Below are 18,992 nucleotides of genomic sequence, written 5' to 3' on the forward strand. Positions count from 1 at the left end.
CTGAAGGGTACTGCCTTGGGCAATCAGCCCCCGCCCCCTCCTCCCTGCCCAGCCTCTCAAATAGTAGCTAGAATGTTCTGGGCTTCTTTTCGATCTTTCTCAAAATCCTCATTTAGTCCCAACAACTTGCTTCAGCCAGGTGTCAGGGGTGAGCAGTGATTTTCTTGAGCTAAGAAGCTATAGAGTTCCTGATAAAAATTCAAAACAAAATGAAATAAAACTACGTGTTATCAATTCCTATACTATCAGTAATGAAAAGGAAAGATTTCTGGAGATGCCTGTGTTTTAAGCCCAAGAATGAAACTTATAGCAGGATTCTAGACACAGGGGGAAACTGGTAGACAGGATACAGGTTTTGTGGGACACTCCTGAGAAATCTGTATGCAGGTCAAGAAGCAACAGTTAGAACTGGACACAGAAAAATGGACTGGTTTCAAATTGGGAAAGAACGTCATGACTGTATATTGTCACCCTGCTTATTTAACTTATATGCAGAGTACATCATAAGAAATGCTGGGCTGGATGAAGCACAAGCTGGAATCAAGATTGCTGGGAGAAATAGCAATAACCTCAGGTAAGGAGACGACACCACTCTTATGGTAGAAAGCAAAGAACTAAAAAGCCTCTTGATGAAAGTGAAAGAGGAGTGAAAATGTTGGCTTAAAACTCAACATTTAGAAAACAAAGATCATGGCATCTGGTCCCATCACTTCATGGCAAATAGATGGGGTAACAATGGAAACAGTGGCAGACTTTATTTTTGGGGGCTCCAAAATCACTGGAGATGGTGACTGCAGCCATGAAGTTAAGAGACACTTACTCCTTGGCAGGAAAGTTATGATCAGCCTAGACAGCACATTAAAAAGCAGAGACATTACTTTGCTAACAAAGGTCCATCTAGTCAAGGCTATGGTTTTTCCAGTAGTCATGTATGGATGCGAGAGTTGGACCATAAAGAAAGCTGAGCACCCAAGAATTGATCCTTTTGAACTGTGGTGTTGGAGAAGACTCTTGAGAGTCCTGTGGACTGCAAGGAGATGCAACCAGTCCATTCTGAAGGAGATCAGTCCTAAATATTCACTGGAAGGACAGATGTTGAAGCTGAAACTCCAATACTTTGGCCACCTGATTAGAAGAACTGACTCATTTGAAAAGATACTGATGCTGGGAAAGACTGAAGGTGAGAGAAGAAGGGGACGACAGAGGATGAGATGGTTGGATAGCATCATCCACTCAATGAACAGGTTTGGGTAAACTCTGGGAGTTGGTGATGGGCAGGGAGGCCTGGCATGCCATGCATGGCATGTGTCCATGGGGTTGCAGAGTCAGGACACAACTGAGCAATTGAACTGAACTGAACTGAGACAGCATATTAAAAAGCAGAGACATTACTTTGCTGACAAAGGTCCATCTAGTCAAAACTATGGCCTTTCCAGTAGTCATGTATGGACGTGAGAGCTGAATGATAAAGAAAGCTAAGTACCGAAGAATTGATGATTTGGAGAAGACTATTGAGAGAGTCCCTTGGACTGCAAGATCAAACCAGTCAATCCTAAATGCAATCAATCCTAAAGATTCATTGGAAGGACTGATGCTGAAGCTGAAGCTCCAATACTTTGGTCACCTGATGCAAAGATCTGACTCCTTGGAAAAGACCCTGATGCTGGGAAAGATGCTGGCAGAAGGGGACGACAGAGGATGAGATGGTTGGATGGCTTCAGTGACTCAATGGACATGAGTTTGAGCAAGCTTTGGGAGTTGGTGATGGACAGGGAAGCCTGGCGTGCTGCAGTCCATGGGGTCACAAAGAAGTGGACATGACTGAGCAACTTAACTGAACTGGACAGATCAGGTATGAGGGAGGCTGAGCTGGTCAGGTCTCCCTGCTGGATTCCTTACATTTCTATTTAACAAGAACTGATTGAACAAAGAGTTCACCTCCAAATGGCAGTCTAATCATCTCCATTCACCTAGGTTTGTTACAACCATTTAATAACTCTAGCCAACCATGAGTCAAGTATTCAAGGTGTTTCAGGCTACATTTCGCTGGCTCCAGGAGCCCAAACAATGAACTCAGGGCATACCTGGGTTGGGAGTGACTTTGAAGGCCCTACAGGCCATAGTACTTTGCAGCACCCTTTAAAGTCCTGGTATTCAGCGCATGCTTGCCTCCTCCACCCACCCATTCCACCACCAAATCTGGAAATCTGTGACTACAGGATGGGGGTGGTAGCTGGGAAATGCAGTTTTTACAAAGTTTTCTAGGCAATTCTGATACACATGCCTGACTTTGCCAATGGATAATCAGAGATCAGGTGTCTATATTGCACATTAAGTTTTTATACATAATTCAATGGTGGCTATGCTGTGATTACGGAAATGAGACATGATAAATGCACGTTTTCTTTCACATATGTGAAATGTTATTTAATACCTCAATTTGATCTATGCATGGTTTGATAAATACAGGTTCTCAACCAAAACATAGGTCTAACCATGCAAAATCAATAGCTACTGCAATTTTGAATTTTGAAAATCTCGAACTTTACTGGCAACTCGTTTAACCTTGCACCATGCAAATGAAAACACAAACTGAAGACAGCTACGTTTATTAAACATTTTTTCATCAGTATGAATATGACGATGCACTGAACACTGCAGCAAACAGCCTGCTGGGATGGGCAATCGTTTATTTTCACCTAAAATACACAGTAAAGTTTGAAAATATGTTCTTCTGCCAGTTTAACCTTGGTTTTTATGATTAAAACATTTGAAGTAAATAAACCAAACTATACCTTTTGAATTTCAGCTGTATACAATGCACCTCTACTAACAGGAAATAAGCCTTTCTGAAGTGGAGACTGCGGTGAATTTTTACAAAAAAAAAAAAAAGTTTTCTCTTTTTATTTATTGTAGAAACAATATTACCACATGAGAAAATTGAATTTACCCATCATCACATCACCCTAACTTGCTGTTTATGTAGTTTTAATTATTATCCACAAACATAACTTTTACAGTTGTAACTTGTGTATTTATACAGATTTGAGAAAATCACTTAAGTCTTAATATACAGGATTTTATGTGTATTCCTCTTTAAGAAAATTATACAGTGAAAAACCTATAATATGCAGTTATGTCCATTAATCCTATCATACCCAAGAGCTTCAACCTTCCAGACCAAATTATAATTGCTTCTCCTCCTGCACTTGAGCACATGAGCTAAGAGAAGGCTCACACTGGTCTGAGTTCACCATCTGTAAAATAGCACAGGTAAAATATTGCTATGAATTTCTAGTTTTCGTCTAGGTTGTTCAGCACATTTTCTTTGTGCAGTCTTTATAAAACCTTAAAATTACATCTGAAACATCCTCATACTAATCGTATCAATAATCTTCGATAATTCTTAACTATTATTCCACTTTTCTTGAGCTTGTTTTTAAGGCAAAGCAGTTAATATAAATGATAAATAAAGGGCATCTGTATCTGAGCACACAGGTAGAGTGGATTCTGTGACGGCAGAAATACCAGCCTGGGTTTATTCAGACATCGTCTATGTGATCTTGAGCCAATCATTTTGTCCTCCTGCTTTATTTTACTGTAAAATGAATATTTGCACTCTATCTCTTTGGGGCTCTTATGGCAAAAACCAAAATATAAGTAAAACATTTTGAAATCCTCAGATGAAAGATACTAAATTTTTTAAAGATTTCATTTTTATTACTATTCATTGACAAATGTAATTTATTAACCTGTATACTAAAACTTTTCTGTAGCATTCTCTTTAAATGGGCAGGAGAGTGTGCTGGTTTCACTTGGTGACACGCTGACACCTAGTGGAGATTTACGGTGTGCTACAGAGTACCACACACCCCACAGTAACCACAGTTCTAGTGAGGACAGAGAGAAGCAAAAGCACCTTTGGGTATTTATGCAACGCATCAAAAAAATACACAAACAAAATAAAAACAGGCATACTTCCTGTGCATTTTTCACTTGATCAATTAAAAATATTGGCGGATTCTCAAGATATTTAATCAAAAGTAGTGAGAGGATGCAGATGGGGGTGGAAAAAGTCATTTGTTGCAGTTGAGGTCTTCCAGGATCTCCCACTAACCCAGAGTTTAAAGTGACGATCTAATTACGTGCTCACCTGCTCTTTATTTTTTTTTTCCCTGCAATGAAGGCAAGCAAGACTGGAGGGTGGGGTGGAGAAGAGGAGGAAAGCGACAGGAGGGGAGGGAAAGGAAGGAAAACATGCGGGAAGAAGTTTTCTAGGTTTTTCATTACATCTGTGAATTATATTTTGTACCTCTGTGTGCCAGAATTTTATTAAATCCAGAGGGAAAATGTATGTGTAAGATCTCTGGCTTATCACTGAACATTTATCTAAATATAATACACTGCATTTACTTTGGAATAAAAATATACAATAAAATGTTTCTACTATTACACCTAGCTTTCATAAACATCTAGCACCACCATTAAAGCACAGCTGTTTCCTTGTCATCCCTTCCAAAGACTACAAGCAGTGTATGCCAGTGGCCTTGAGAGGAAGTAAATTTGACCCTCACATTTTTAACACGTGACTAAATTAAGATAAACAAATACTGATTGGAAGACTGTCACAATCACATCAGATCAGCTTCAGTACAAATGTAAATATTGTCTCCTCACCCCCGACCCTCCTTAGTGAAAGTGCGAAGATCTGAGTCAGGTTGTTCCTACTGGATCTAAACCCGCCTGCTTCGTTTCCTACTGAGCTTCAACCAGTGGATGACGGTTCTTGACACCACTGCTTAACAGCTTTAGTCCAATGAACAGGAAAGGCTGAAGAGGATGCATTCTGGAAGCTGGAATAAAGAATTTGTTTTACACTGCTGTGTGCTTAGCCTCTGGTTCTGGCAGACCCTTCCACCACACCTCTTCTGGAAAAAAAAAAAAAAAAAGTAAAAACATCTTACTGTTGGTCTGGAGGAAAAATGGAATTAAAAGAAACCTCAAGGTTTAGGACATGTGTGATTTTTCTCTAGAGAAGAATGTGAATGAATTGTTCCCACCACACCCAGCATGATTCTCAATTCTTTTGACTCCTCTCTTTGTGTCTGAGAATCAGGAGAATCATCTAGAAATGATTAGACCAGACCACTTCTCAAGTGTAAAATCTAGAAGATTATGGCAGCTACATTAAATTATAATTGAACACTCTTATATAAATATGTATCATCAGTCTGTTAAATTAATAAAAAAAGAAATGTACTCACTTATGTCCTTCTTGGCAATTAATAGTAAACTTCAATCTTCAGAGCCCAGAGACAAAAACAAACAAAAAACAACAAAGAAAGATGCGACATAACCTATTAGCACAAGCAAAAACAATGTTCTAATAGTGAAGCTTCACGCTGTACTCAAACATGTGATTATCCATACAATTTGCAACTGTATTGTTTTACTGCTTAAAAGAAGTCTTTCCAGATACTTTACACCACCCAGTGTTTCACTACTAAACACATTTTTCCCCATCACTACATTTCTGCAGTGTTGCTCAGTTTTTTGTTCTTTTAGATAATTGAGAAAATTCAGGCCCAGCGAAGTTAAAAAAAAAAAAAAAGTTCTACTTATAGAATAAGACAGTACACAGACAATGTGAGAGTTTAGTTACTCCATCACAGGCTGGTAGTTATTTTGGCCCCAGAGTGCAAAAACTGGAGATCCAAGAGAATTGAAGTAATTACTATTGGAATGTATTACTCACAAAGAAACTATCATAATATATCAATGACCTTTAATTACTCTAAATGATAATACAATGAAAATTTAAAAGTTGTGATCTATTCTTTCAAAAGTGTCAAAATGTGTCAGGTAGAAACTCTTGGTAATTAGTTTATATTTTATTCAATGATAAAATGTTTTATTTGAGGACATTTTACTAGAAATGATGATTTTAAAGATTTCTGGTCTAGAGGGGACCTGACCTCAGAGCTAAGGTTACTATCCCTGTGTTAAATAAGCAGATGGCAGTGATTTTGAGAGATGCAACGAGTCACTTGGCCGTGTACATGTCCTCCTAAAGCACTCTTCTTGTTCCACTGTCCCATGTATGCCACTGCCCAGCAGACAGGAACTAAGGCTTCCAGGTGTGTTCAAAGCTGCAGATGGTGAAGAAGTGGCTCGTAAAGAGATCAGTCCATGAATGTGTTATATGAAACGAATCTAGAAAAGTGGTCCGAGTACCCTTCACAATGCATTTATTGTCAGAAAAGTACATTATAGAATCAATAAAAATATAGAATGCCCCTTTATTTGTGATCTTGGCTTCCCTGGAAATATAGAAAAAATAGAGACAAGTCTGACTTACAGAATCCAAGGAAACTTTTTATTGATCTCTTTATCCTTTCAGCATTAAGAGAGCAGGCAAAACAGTATTTTTAACTTCAGCTCAAACGAGTTAACCTTTTCCCAAAGCTTAAATGAGGTGGATATTTTCTCCACATCATAGCACCCTCTGCTAAATTAACCATCAACATCCTCCACCCATCAAAACCCCAAACCCAGGGCCGACTGTGGAGTGACGGTGCTACTGCTGTTGCCCTGTAGACGGCCCACGGGCTGTTCCTGTGTTCTGGGCTACTAGGACTGCTGTCTTCCCAACACCCAGTCGCCCCTAATGACCACAGAATTATGTAAGTCCTACTTTGAAAACACATGAATAAAAGACATTTCCAGCTAATTACTAAGAAAGCTCTAACAAGCTACAAATCAAAAAGAATACAAAATGATTCCTAATTTAAGTAACAAAACACAGGGCTTTAAAGATGCTATTCTTTGCAATCCTCTAGCCAGGCCTTAAATAAGGAAATGCTGTCTTAGCAAGGTACCTGAGGAAAGGTGTCACCTGGGGGATCACATGAAACTGAGGAGAGATGACCAACATGAGACCTAAAAACCTCTGCTTCTTCAGACTCACTTCAATCACATTCAAAAATCCTCCCCTTGGATGTTAACTAACCTGAGCCTACCTAACAGTTAACTTTAAACCTGGAAAGTTCTGTGCCCATGTTTAAATGTGGCCGAATACTTGTTAATCTTACTAGGAACATCCCTATAATGAAAATAAAAACAAGTGGTGCCATATGCCAAACTGATATAGTGCTTACCCACTGATTATGTATTTGCCTATGCTTGGAATGTCATTTTATGAAGGCACTCACATATAGTTAATATGTAAGCTAAAACACTTCCAAATATTCAAATCCAGCAAAAAAAAGTACAAAGTTGCCCACTCATCACTGAATTATTCTGGATTGAACAGAAGGCTCAATTTCAGTACTGCCAAATGCTCTTAGCCTCAAAAGCAATGAACCATCTGTCTTAAAGCACCAAGTATATCAATTCGGATTTAAAATACTGGTGTGCCTAGCAAAGTATCTGAAGCTATCCATTTTCTGATGCTTGAGACTTACCACAGCCAGCAACAAGGTTATATGCATCAATACTTTGAACTGCTTGTAGTAAAAGAAATTATAAAAATGTCAGAGCATCAGAGTTATAGTCCCCTGAGCAGAAAGTCTTCAAGAAGAGTCAGAAGATTAAGGAAGTTTTCTCAATGAGTCACTATTGCTATTTCTCTGACAAAATATTTCTAAGTTATAGAACGGCTGCCATTGTCAAGAATGATTCTGGTATTTCACTAAAAACAAGTGCATCTGAACCCACTACTGAAATGCTGCTTCATCATGGGAGCATACTGACGTCATGACAGAAAGCTGGGCTTCAGAGGAGTTTGGACTTGATTCTGAAAACAGTGGGCAGCCACTCAAGTCTAAGAGCAAGGGATGTGCTTACTCTAAAGAAGATTAATGTGAGAGCAGCATGAAGAATGAGTAGGAGTCCTTTGGATGGATGAGAGGATAACTTAAAAGGCTCCTGAAGATAAGGGCCTGAATTAGACCTAGGACTGGAAAGGAGAAAATAGAACCCAAAAATGACATCTGTCAGAAACAAGGAAAAAAGACAGCAAAGATCAGCCTGTAAAAGTGTAAGGTATTCTAAAGAATATTACTATGATTAATTTAGGTTAAAGAGTCACACCCTACTTAAGTTCAGGTAATTAGTAGAGTTGGATTTATAAATGTGCAATCATCACACAGCAAAAGTACTGTTTAGCGAGACTCAATAAAGAGAAGAATTGACAAAGTATCTCTTACTTCCTGACTCTTTAGGCAAAATCGAGTGGTGAGCCAATTAGGTCTGTCAGTGACTAGGTTTTCAGGAAAAATAAGCTAAATATGCTCCATTTCTTCTGTATGACTCTTGGGAAGCAGGAAGTCAGGACAGGAGCAGGGAAAGGCAAACAGAGGGCATGAGCCCTAGTCCTTAGCTCATTGCCCCATGGGTTCTCTGGAAATGAAATCTGCCCTTCAAACTTCCTACTGCCAAGAGTAACGTAAAGAGACAGAAGGCCTGGAACTGGGAGTGTCCTTCCATGGAACCACGGCAAGAAGTGAGAGTAACAGGAGTTGGCATCTCTATGTCCTTCTCCCAACACTATGTCTACAAAGTAGACTTGCTCTGTTTCCCAGAATCATCTGAATGGGCAAGAAAGGATTTTTGACAAGCCATCTTCCTGAAAGCTCTCCGTGCTTACCTAGGACATCTCTTTTCCTGACTAGGCTTTGATGAGCTCTTTAGGAAATGTATTTTCTTCCACTTCCAGCATTTAAGCAGCATTAGTTATAAATACTTAAATCTGTTGACCTGAATTTCTAAATGTAGTTAAATTTGGTGTCAAGGTAAGATGCTTCGATGACAAGGAAAATCACCTGAAGGAAAGAAAATATTAAGGTGCTTAAGATTCAACTCAGCTAAAAAGAAGGGCCATTCCAGATGCTAAGGAAATTTTGATTACTTCTTCACTATTAACATGTAACTATAAAATCACAGGCTCATCTAGACAGACAAGTCACTTAACCATTCATTTATTCTCTCAAAAACACATGACCCCTCTCCTGGGCAGGGAGGACTCACAGACACATGCGCTTTGGTCACCTCATCCTCCGTCAGCCAACAGCCACTTCCTACTTAATAGAGGCGCAGAACTCACAGGGAGCTCCCCACTATCACATCTACCCCCGGCCTGGCCCTCTCCTCTCGCCTTCTGCTTGTTCTCCTTACTATGGGTGGTATGAGATGTTAGGTTCCCAGCAAAGAACAGCCACTTCACACCTATGCTAGATCCCATCTCCTTCTGCCTAAGTAGGAGCGCTCGAGTTTGGTGAAGGCCATTACTGCTTTAAGTGGGGATACCCGCCTCAAGAGCTCCTAGTCTTGTCAGGAAGAGAGAGAGATCCAAGGGGAGTGCAGAGAGCTTTGGAAACACCCTGAAAACAGTGCAGTCTTCTCTAGGACACTGCTTCTCTGCCCTACTCACCCATTTCTCCCTGTTCATCTTCCTTATCAACATACAGTGGAATTCCCCCATCTTAAAAAAGGGAACTACCCTCCATTTCTCTATTGCAAAACTGCCAGAAGTCTATGGTTTGTTACCTTCGGCACCTACTCCAACAGAGCTTTTGATCTTGCCCCTTTTATAAGTCACTGATGACCACTGCTCATCAGGTGGGAAATAAGAGTCACATCTGCATCTTAGTTCAGAGAAGGCAATGGCAGCCCACTCCAGTACTCTTGCCTGGAAAATCCCATGGACGGAGGAGCCTGGTAGGCTGCAGTCCATGGGGTCGCTAGAGTCAGACACGACTGCGCAACTTCACTTTCACTTTTCACTTTCATGCATTGGAGAAGGCAATGGCAACCCACTCGTGTTCTTGCCTGGAGAATCCCAGGGACGGGGGAGCCAGGTGGGCTGCCGTCCATGGGGTCACACAGAGTTGGACAGGACTGAAGCGACTTAGCAGCAGCAGCAGCAGCATCTTAGCTGGATCCTCAGTCCCATTTGAAGCTGCAGATCATTCCCATCTCCAGGAAACTCTTCACTTTCTTTTTGGGTCCCCATGCTCTCCTGGGGATTTCCTTCTACTTGCTGGGTTCTTCTGCTGATTCCATGTGTCCTTGGCTTCTGAAACTGGAGTACCCAGACTGCTTTCTTTTCTGGCAGCACTCATTTCCTTGATGATCTCATCCAGTCCCATAGCTGTAAACATCGCCTATCCACTCATGAACCCCAAATGTATGTGAATGACCAGAACTCACTCCCAAATCTCAGATCTGGATATCCGCTACTCTGAGGTCTCCCTGTGGACGTTTCAGAGGCACTTCAGACTTAACCTGTTAACGTGAAGCTCTTCATCTTTCTCCATTCCTGCTCCACCTCCAGACTCATCTTAATTAACTACAATTCCAGCCTTCTGGTTTTCTCAGGTGCTGAACTTTGACTTTTCACACCACAGCTTAGTCTATCAGCAGAACTTATTAGCTACCTTCAACCAGAATCTGATCATTTCCTACTACCTGCACTAATGCTACCCAGGGTGATGTCATCAGCATCTCTAAGCCAGCTCTAACCCACCAAGTCTTTTTCCTAACAGTAATCAGAAACTCTAAAACATGTCGTAATCTCATCACTGTTTGACTACAACACTCCAGTGGCTTTCATCTTATTTAGAATACACAAACTCCTTACAAGGCACTATTAACACACTAAACGGCCCCGTGTGACTTGTCAGCAGTCAGTCTCGACTTTGCCTCGCCTCTTCTAGTTGCTCACTCTACCCCAGCCTCTCCAGGGTCTTGCTGTTTTCTGCAAGCACTGAGCATGCTCCTGGCTCCTGGCTCTTTTCATTTGCTATTTCCTTTGCCTGGAATTCCCACCCTCCTCCCCCCTTATCCTTTATCATCTTCAGCTCTTGGCTGACATTTTTGGTTAAGCCTTCTCTGATAACCCTTTTACAACTGGCCTAGACCCTCCCCTTTCTCCCTCACGGCACATTGCCTGCTTTAGTTTTTGACATAGCACTTACCATCATATACACATTATATAATAACAGGGCTTCACAGGTGACATTAGTGGTAAAGAACCTGCTTGCTAATGCAGGAGACATGAGATGTGGATTCGATCCCTGGGTTGGGAAGATCCCCTGGAGAAGGAAATAGCAACCCACTAGAGTATTCTTGCCTGGAGAATTCCATGGACAGAGGAGCCCGGCAGGCTACAGTCCACAGGGTCACTAAGAGTTGGACACGACTAAAGTGACTTAGCACATATTATATACGTAAAATACTCCCCCGCAAAAAATGCCTGTCTGTCACCTTGAACTGGAAAGTGAACGACCTACCATAGGGATTTTCATGTGCTTTTTGCAATGCTAATCCTGAGCACTTAAACCAATGGTGGCCAGAATACACAACTACTAACTTACTGAGTGAAATGAACTCGATCCCTGATTTCTAGGGGCTCATGATCAAGTAAAAGGTAACAGACAAATAAAATGGGTGTCATTAAAAAAAATTACAAAAGAAAAAAGCTGTCCCACATGACTCAAAATGACCTTTACCATTTGGGGGTTGTGTAGCCAGGGAAAGAGTTGAGCAATGGGCTCACACGCTCCTAAAAAATAATGTCAGAGTCAGGCAAGGGGTGCCACTAATACCCTGCAACCCCCCATATCCCTCACAGCTCCTCTTCATCACTACATAGCATGAGATGCTTGTACACTGACTTGCTCTAAGCATGCCTGTCTCAGTCTTAGAAAATCTCTGACATTCCTCACACACTTGCCCCTTGAGTATCAGGACTTCCCTTGGTGATCAACAGTGCTCAGTAACCTGTTTCTCCCTGGGTTCATTCTCCACTCTGGGGGTGAGATGGGCCTGGAGCAATAAGCAGACAACATACCTGAATTTGCTCAGCCGACTTACGAAATACTCACATGTTACAACGAGAAACTGGAATTACACTTCTGGAATCAAGGGATCTTTTACCCAATCCACACACAGAGCAATAAACATAGGGCAATAAGGAAAAAATTAGGGCAATAAAGAAAAAAAGTGACTCATTTGATTCTTTATCCTATTCTCTTCTTTTCTCACAGAAGACAGAAATGGGAAAGAAAAACAAAATGAAAAGATTTGGATAATATTCCAATGACTAACTTTCAACACTCTAGGACTGCCCCTCTCCATACTACTATATGGGTACACTTGTTCCTTTTCCCTAAATTATTTCTCTTAAAAGGAATTTTTTCAAAAGTTACCACTTTTCATTTTTCTTACTAGATTTCTGTAACAGAATTACTGTAAGCAGATACATATATTTCACTGTGTCCTTTTTCTTCTTACCAGTAAAAAGGAGCGTGAGAAATATACCAAATAAGATAGTAATGATAATGGGAAATGAACATTCTGTAGGGCAGAGAGCATTCTGGTATAATTAAGGACTTTTAAAATTATAATTCATTCTCCATTTTAAACAAGTAGATACTAAGTAAATTATGAAAATAACCCATTGCTACTTCTCACACTTCAAGTTAACAGAATATCCAGTACCTACCAAGTATAAAGCAGTGAATCAGCATGACAGGGGATTAAGGACGACAGGACTGACATGCTTCACATGGTCCCTGAACAACCTTACAGAGAGTACACCCATGATAGCACATGCATTCGTTCAGTAAACATCTATCATGGTACAACAGATACAGAGACAAGGACTACAGATACTATCCTCCAAAAGCTCACTATCCAGAAACATACAAGGTGTTAAACCGAATATAATACCAAAACGCATGCTAGAGATATTGGGTATTCAGAGTAGTTTGAAAGACAGGGAGTAATTATTTTCAAAGCATCAAATAGTATTAAGAATGTTTAACATCATATAGATTAGATAAAACCAAATTATTATACTAATATTTTCACAGCTAAATCAGCTGAGACATTTGTTTTAATTTCTTGTTCAGTAAAAAATGAATCCATGTTAACAAAGATATGTTCTCCTCTGCTAAGAAGAGAGAAAAAAATCTATTTGGACAGAAAAAGGATAAACTATTTAAGGATGCATTCATCTCTGCATGTATTACAGTGCCTGAAAAGACCTTCAATAAGCAAACTTAATTTGTAGAATAAACTTGCAATGGAGGCCAGCTGAGGTGGTATACAGCATAACCACCACCCCCCACCCCCCCGCGCCCCCCTAGCCCCCCGCGCCCCCCCACCCCCCTCCATTGAAAGGGAAAGAAAGAAAACGAGAAACACACTGACAGACTAAAGTTACACGATAGTAAAATGGAAAGGTTTCATCACAAGAGTTGAACTCGAGAAAAACTTTACGGAACTAGATTTGGGGGAAAATTTGCTTTTTATGTTCTGTGTTAAAAAGACCTGAATAATTAACTGGCTTTAGCCTCACTGGACTTCAGCAAGATAACCTATAGATGTAAACTAAATTTATATTTCTCTACATGTACTCATCAGTAATATCTAGGTTCATTCTGTCTGACAAGGTTTTAACACCACTTAACCACTGTTGGCAACAGAGTTTATAAACCAGTCCCCCCAATTCCTTTCATAACCACTTTGAAAGGACTATCATTCCACTGTGTAGAAATATCCCATTACACACTGGAGCAGTACATTTAAATCACAGAATAACTTTACCCCCCAAAAGTTAACAAAATAGTTACCAAAAACTGATGTTTCAAATAACACCTGCCTATTAAAATAATGAATTATTTTCTATTATTTGGGCATTACTTGAAAAACTTGGTAATTTAGACAGGAAGCAACGGGTTTATTCATATATTTTATTTATCTACAGAAATACTGAAACACAAGAGGATAATTATTGTAGAATCATGATCTCAGCCTCTTTAAATAACTTGCAATAGTTTTATGAAATTAATGCTTAAAATCATGCCATAATTCTATTCAAAGACCACAACATAAATGTCAACTGAAAAATGTGTACGGCATTAACTTGACTACAATGCCAGTTAATAGGTGAAGCCACACACAGGATTGAAACTGGCTTGAATTTTACTACATAATCATTCTTGTATTGTTATAAGAATACACTGGGGGAAATAGTGGACTGACCCCAAGTACACAGCACCTCATGGTTCTTGTCAGAAAGAGTAATGTATACACAGGTCAAGTCAAACCTCTAAATTTTATCCCCACGATACCTGAGAATATCCTGATTAAATTTAAACCAAAAAAAAGACAATGTCTAGATAACTAATACATCTTATTATTTTGAAAAAGCTCATCATTAAATGATAAATTTATTAATACAAATTTTTTCATGTGGCTATGTGATGGCATAGTTAAATGAATTTAAAATATCATCACTTATCTCATTTTCCAAATTAAAAAATGGAAACCAGTGACATTAAAAGTATTCTTATGACAAATATCTAAGAAGATAAACGTACCTCATATTCACTGGAATCAATTAATAAAGCGCTATTTTGTAAGGTTCCATTTGAGACTAAAATAGAAGATTAAAATAAGGATTGACTAAAATGCAAAACTGTACTAACAGATTACCTTTCAGAAGTTTTCAATTAATCTACGTATACCTGCTTTTACATATAAACATATATATTCAGTATTAATTGTAACGCTATGAACAAAAACACTTAAGCCTACTGGTGAAGAATGGGGATTGTACCAACATTCACATCATGCTGGCTGTTTAATCTGCAGCAAGTATTAAACCTGTTCATCTATCAGTTTTATTCTGTCAACTGAGGATCATCAAAGCACCTCTCTCTTAAAAGCTTTCTGGGGTGATACTGAACGAGATAAGGCACCTCAGTGACTACACGGAGCCTGGCGTGTGCTGCACAGGTAGGCCCTCTGTGGGCACACAACGAAGATGAGAACACTCCAGGCTCAACAGGTATACGGTGCCATGGCTATTCTTGAATACTATTACACTGGACCTGTAACTTGTAAAACTTGCTCTTAATGAATGAGAAAAAAACCTAGGTTTTAAAATATCACATTCGCCTCCAGAGCAAAGTTTTATGAGGAAAAAAAAATCCCCTATTTGTAGTATACATGGATGGACACCTATGTAGCTGGGAAGTGGATCAGAAGTAGAAAAGATTTTTACAAATTCAGAATTTTAAGGAACCCAAGTGATGACTTATTTTTCAGTCCACTTGAAACTGTGGCCTGTTCCCTGCAAAAGAAAGCAGAACATGCGTAACAAAATTTTATAAGATTAGAATGACTGAGTTTAAAGACTAAGAGAGAACAGGGAAATAATCAAATTAACTTGCGTTTTACAAAAGAGTTGAAAGTGTCTTATTTAAGGCCACAAAGGTAGTTTGTGGAAGAGCCACAAATACTTTTATGTCACCAATTCTCTCCACTCTGTCCCAGGTGAGTACTAGACAAAGCCTGCAAGTAAGTAGATTGATGGTGGTAAACAGGCTCATAGCAAACGAAGGAAGTACAAGAACCGCATCCCCCAAATATCCTGACATTCAGTATGATGAACACTTTTCTGGCATCAAGAGAGTTTATTAATCTAGCGTACAGGACGTACAATGATCGAAGTGGGTAAAAACTACTTTCTGCCCTTCAACTACATAGGAATCCTCAGAGCTTACAGAAAAGATCCCCATTCTCATCACACTGACTTGACTCCGGTTCATATTACTAGGCACTGCTTTTAATATTCAAGGCTCAGAGGTTTTCATGGGCCTAAGCCTGTTTGGTGTACTTTTGTAAAGAGGAGATATTTGGAGAGTAGGGGTGTTAAGTGAAAGTGTGATTTTATTTTACCCTGGTTTAAGACTTCTACTGATAAGTACTCTAGCAAGAGTCCATCATTTTTTGTAAGGGTATGTACAGCTCGAAATGCTTTGCTTTATTATCTTGGAGCAATGTTATTCTATGCTAAGAGTTTTACTCTACACACTTTAAGATGGTACTCTATTTCCAACTTTTGGACTGGACAAGACATATCCCCATATTCCACAAACCTGCAGCATGACCAGGGAATTAATAACTATCCCAGCCAGAGGAAAACATTTATACTCTGCTGACCAATCTAAATATTGAAAAGTAAATTAACTCCTGTAAGAAATCTAGTATTTAATAATTATAACTAGAAAGAAAAAATCCATATAACCTGTAAACCCTTAAAATTCTCTATTTTTTCAACTGAGAAGTAATCTGGAGTTCTATTCTACCTTCAGGATAGACGAAAGTTTATGTTCAACCAGCTATCTCTGCTTGGCAAGTGCCATAATAAGTATGATAATACATACCAAAAAACACCATGAAAACTCAGGAACAGGATAAGTTAAAAAAAAAAAATGCATGAAAGACACAGAAGGAATACCAGATTAAAGTTATTTGACAATATTGCCCAACAGTGGACGGAAGTCACCATTTTGGATATAAAATCTTTTAAGCCAGGATTTTATGTTATTTTGATATCACATCATCAAAGTAGAGCTTTATGTGTTTTTGAGACCAATGGTTAAAAATGTATTTCTGTATATTTAAGCTCATGTATTCTCTCATTAGGACTTAGAGGAAGAAAACTCTACACATTTATAAGATTTCAAATGTTTTCCATTTAATAAATGATTTATTTGTACTAGTCCTTCGTAGTCAATCTTCATATTCACATTTTTATTTCAACAACAATCATCTCAGACACGCCTTCTAACAAAACTGACTTAAAATATTACGACAGGAAACTATGCCTTCAGGAGCATGTTTATTGTGTTTGAGATGATACATCAGGTGCTCTCTGAGCTACAAAGGGTAAAAGGAAATCCTCTCGTTACAAACTGACAAAGGTAAAAGGTAAAACATTTTTCACAACAGCATGAACCACATACTCAGAAATAGATCTGGGTTTAATACAAATGACATAATTCCTAATCATCTACGGCTACTTTTATAACTTCATACAGATAATGAATTAGGCTAAAATGCACTATAATATTTGGTAGACTTCAGGACCAGTATCCTTAGTACATCACAAAATACATTTTGATATCCCAAAGAAGCAAGACTTGCAAGTAGGCGTTTTAAACAGAACTAATCTACAGCTACAAAGTTCTACTCTTGATAGCATTTACCTTTTTGGGGAGTCTCCCAGTCTCCAAAGGATAAAAGCAGAGAGTAGAATCAGTATAACATATACACAGAAGTCCGTATTGTAAAGGCTATAAAGATCTGCAGCACAGTGGGAAGAGGCCTTCTGCTCCTTCACACTGCATACAAATTATGTGAATTATGTTGCGTATCGCTTGGTCCACTGTCTGGCTATCCTGTCATGTTCTGCTCTGTTGGTCAAATACTGAGTGGCTATGCTTCCAACCAGAGGATCCGCTGGAAAAGTGGAAAGAACATTAGAAGATATTATACAGTGTCTTAACAGTTCAGTTCTAGCAGTTTGGAACTGAAATGTTGATTTTTCAGCAGCATCTTGATATATAATGGCTAATTTCTCAAAAAGAAAAATGCTTAAAATCATCTTTATATTTTAATATTCAAATTAGAAAAGCCTCTTTAAATAGTTAATAAAGCTTTTAAAATGTGTGATTTTTTAAAAAAATGTGTACATCTTTAATATATAAAAACTATTTTTCACCATTAGAACTGTACTGAAAAGTAAGTGCGCCAGTATTTGTCTTTCTATGGATACTTAAAAATAAATTTTTCCAACTGCAGATCCTATGATGCAAGGCTTTTCAGAATGAAATATTTCTTTCATTCTGTACAATAATATGATTCAAATCATCCTCCTTACCTCCATTTGAAGACTTACTTGCCATTTTGTTTTAAATAATTGTCTGAGCAGGAAATTGAATCTGAGATGTAAATTTTATTGTGAGCTTGTTTTTCAAGAAGGTCCACTATGTACATGTGCTACAAAATTTGAGGCACATCAAACAGCAGCCAGTAAAATGTAAAAAAAGCTCTCTTCCTTCCTGCCTCCAACTATTTAGAAGTTTCTCTTCCTGGCAAACGATTTATAGCATCTCTACCCAGAGACATTATATATATTTATAAGCATTTAGAATATTATTGCCCATTTTTCAGTGCTGTGCTTTTTTAGTTTAATGCATCTTCGAGGGTTTTCTCCATTAGTTCACACAGAGCTGCCTCTTTAAGCCACATCCTCTATTAATGGCCATGGAGGTCGCTCACAATCCTTTGCTTTGATAAATGATGCCACAATGAATATCTTCTACACACCCCTATATATCGCTCTATCTACGGTGCATATGCAACTGCTGGGTCTAAGATAGCAGTAATAACCTTTGGTGGCTGATTAAATATTTAGGAAAAAATAAGTCGATTTCTTGACAAAATGACCACTTAGTAAGATATCACATGTGAAATCCCACGCCTAAACATTACTTTTTCAAGTCAGCTACCCACATGAAAGATTGTGTGTGGCAGTTAAGCATTTCTTAAAAGTTACACACTAACAACTTTATCCCTGAATTTTAATAATCATAATCTAGTCTAACTCTCTCATCAGTTATCATTATAATATCCACTATTACCACATCTAAGAAAACGGACCATAATCCAAGAAGGATGGAAGGGAGAACAAGAAGCCCTTCACCGCTGAGCAGCTGGCTGCATGCAAGCACGCGACAGCAGGGAAGGAGCAAGAGCAGAGGCCCGGGGGTCAGAAACATTGCTCTCATCAGGGGGGCCTGCACAGCTCCATAATTCAGCAAACGGAGTTCAGCGATAACAGGGAGGGAGAAAATAATTACAGGGTGGAAAATCCCAAGGACAGAGGAGCCTGGTAGGCTACAGTCCATGGGGTCGCAAAGAGTCGGACACAACTGAGTGACTTCACTTACTCACTTACTTTACGCCATTAACAAAGGCTTCCCTTGTAGCTCAGTGGGTAAAGAATCTGCCTGCAGTGCAGGAGACCTGGGTTCGATCCCTGGGTTGGGAAGATCCCCTGGAGAAGGAAATGGCTACCCACTCCAGTATCCTTGCCTGGAAAATCTCATGGACAGAGGAGCCTGGTGGGCTGC

General features: G+C 39.1%; 1 protein-coding gene and 1 long non-coding RNA gene across 4 annotated transcripts in view; both read right to left on the minus strand.

Annotated features, from left to right (window-relative positions):
- Positions 1 to 2,593: 2,593 nt before the first annotated feature.
- On the minus strand, positions 2,594 to 8,822 carry LOC138433806 (uncharacterized). Of its 2 annotated transcripts, XR_011254467.1 has the most exons (4): positions 8,648 to 8,822; positions 5,265 to 5,300; positions 4,678 to 4,928; positions 2,594 to 3,257 (listed from the first exon to the last, which is right to left on the minus strand). It is a non-coding gene; the product is annotated as an uncharacterized lncRNA (long non-coding RNA). The 2 variants fall into 2 exon arrangements; XR_011254466.1 differs by lacking the exon at positions 8,648 to 8,822 and having other exon boundaries at positions 5,265 to 6,102.
- Positions 8,823 to 16,677: 7,855 nt separating this feature from the next.
- Positions 16,678 to 18,992, minus strand: part of UBE2E3 (ubiquitin conjugating enzyme E2 E3) — a 94,309-nt gene continuing 91,994 nt past the window's right edge. For both annotated transcript variants that reach the window (XM_069577056.1, XM_069577055.1), the window contains exon 6: positions 16,678 to 17,316. In XM_069577056.1, the coding sequence (XP_069433157.1) occupies positions 17,219 to 17,316 (98 nt within the window). In that variant the 3' untranslated portion in view covers positions 16,678 to 17,218. The remainder of the gene's footprint in view (positions 17,317 to 18,992) is intronic.

This window comes from Ovis canadensis, chromosome 2, assembly GCF_042477335.2.
Source record: "Ovis canadensis isolate MfBH-ARS-UI-01 breed Bighorn chromosome 2, ARS-UI_OviCan_v2, whole genome shotgun sequence".
Classification (NCBI taxonomy): Eukaryota; Metazoa; Chordata; class Mammalia; order Artiodactyla; family Bovidae; genus Ovis; species Ovis canadensis.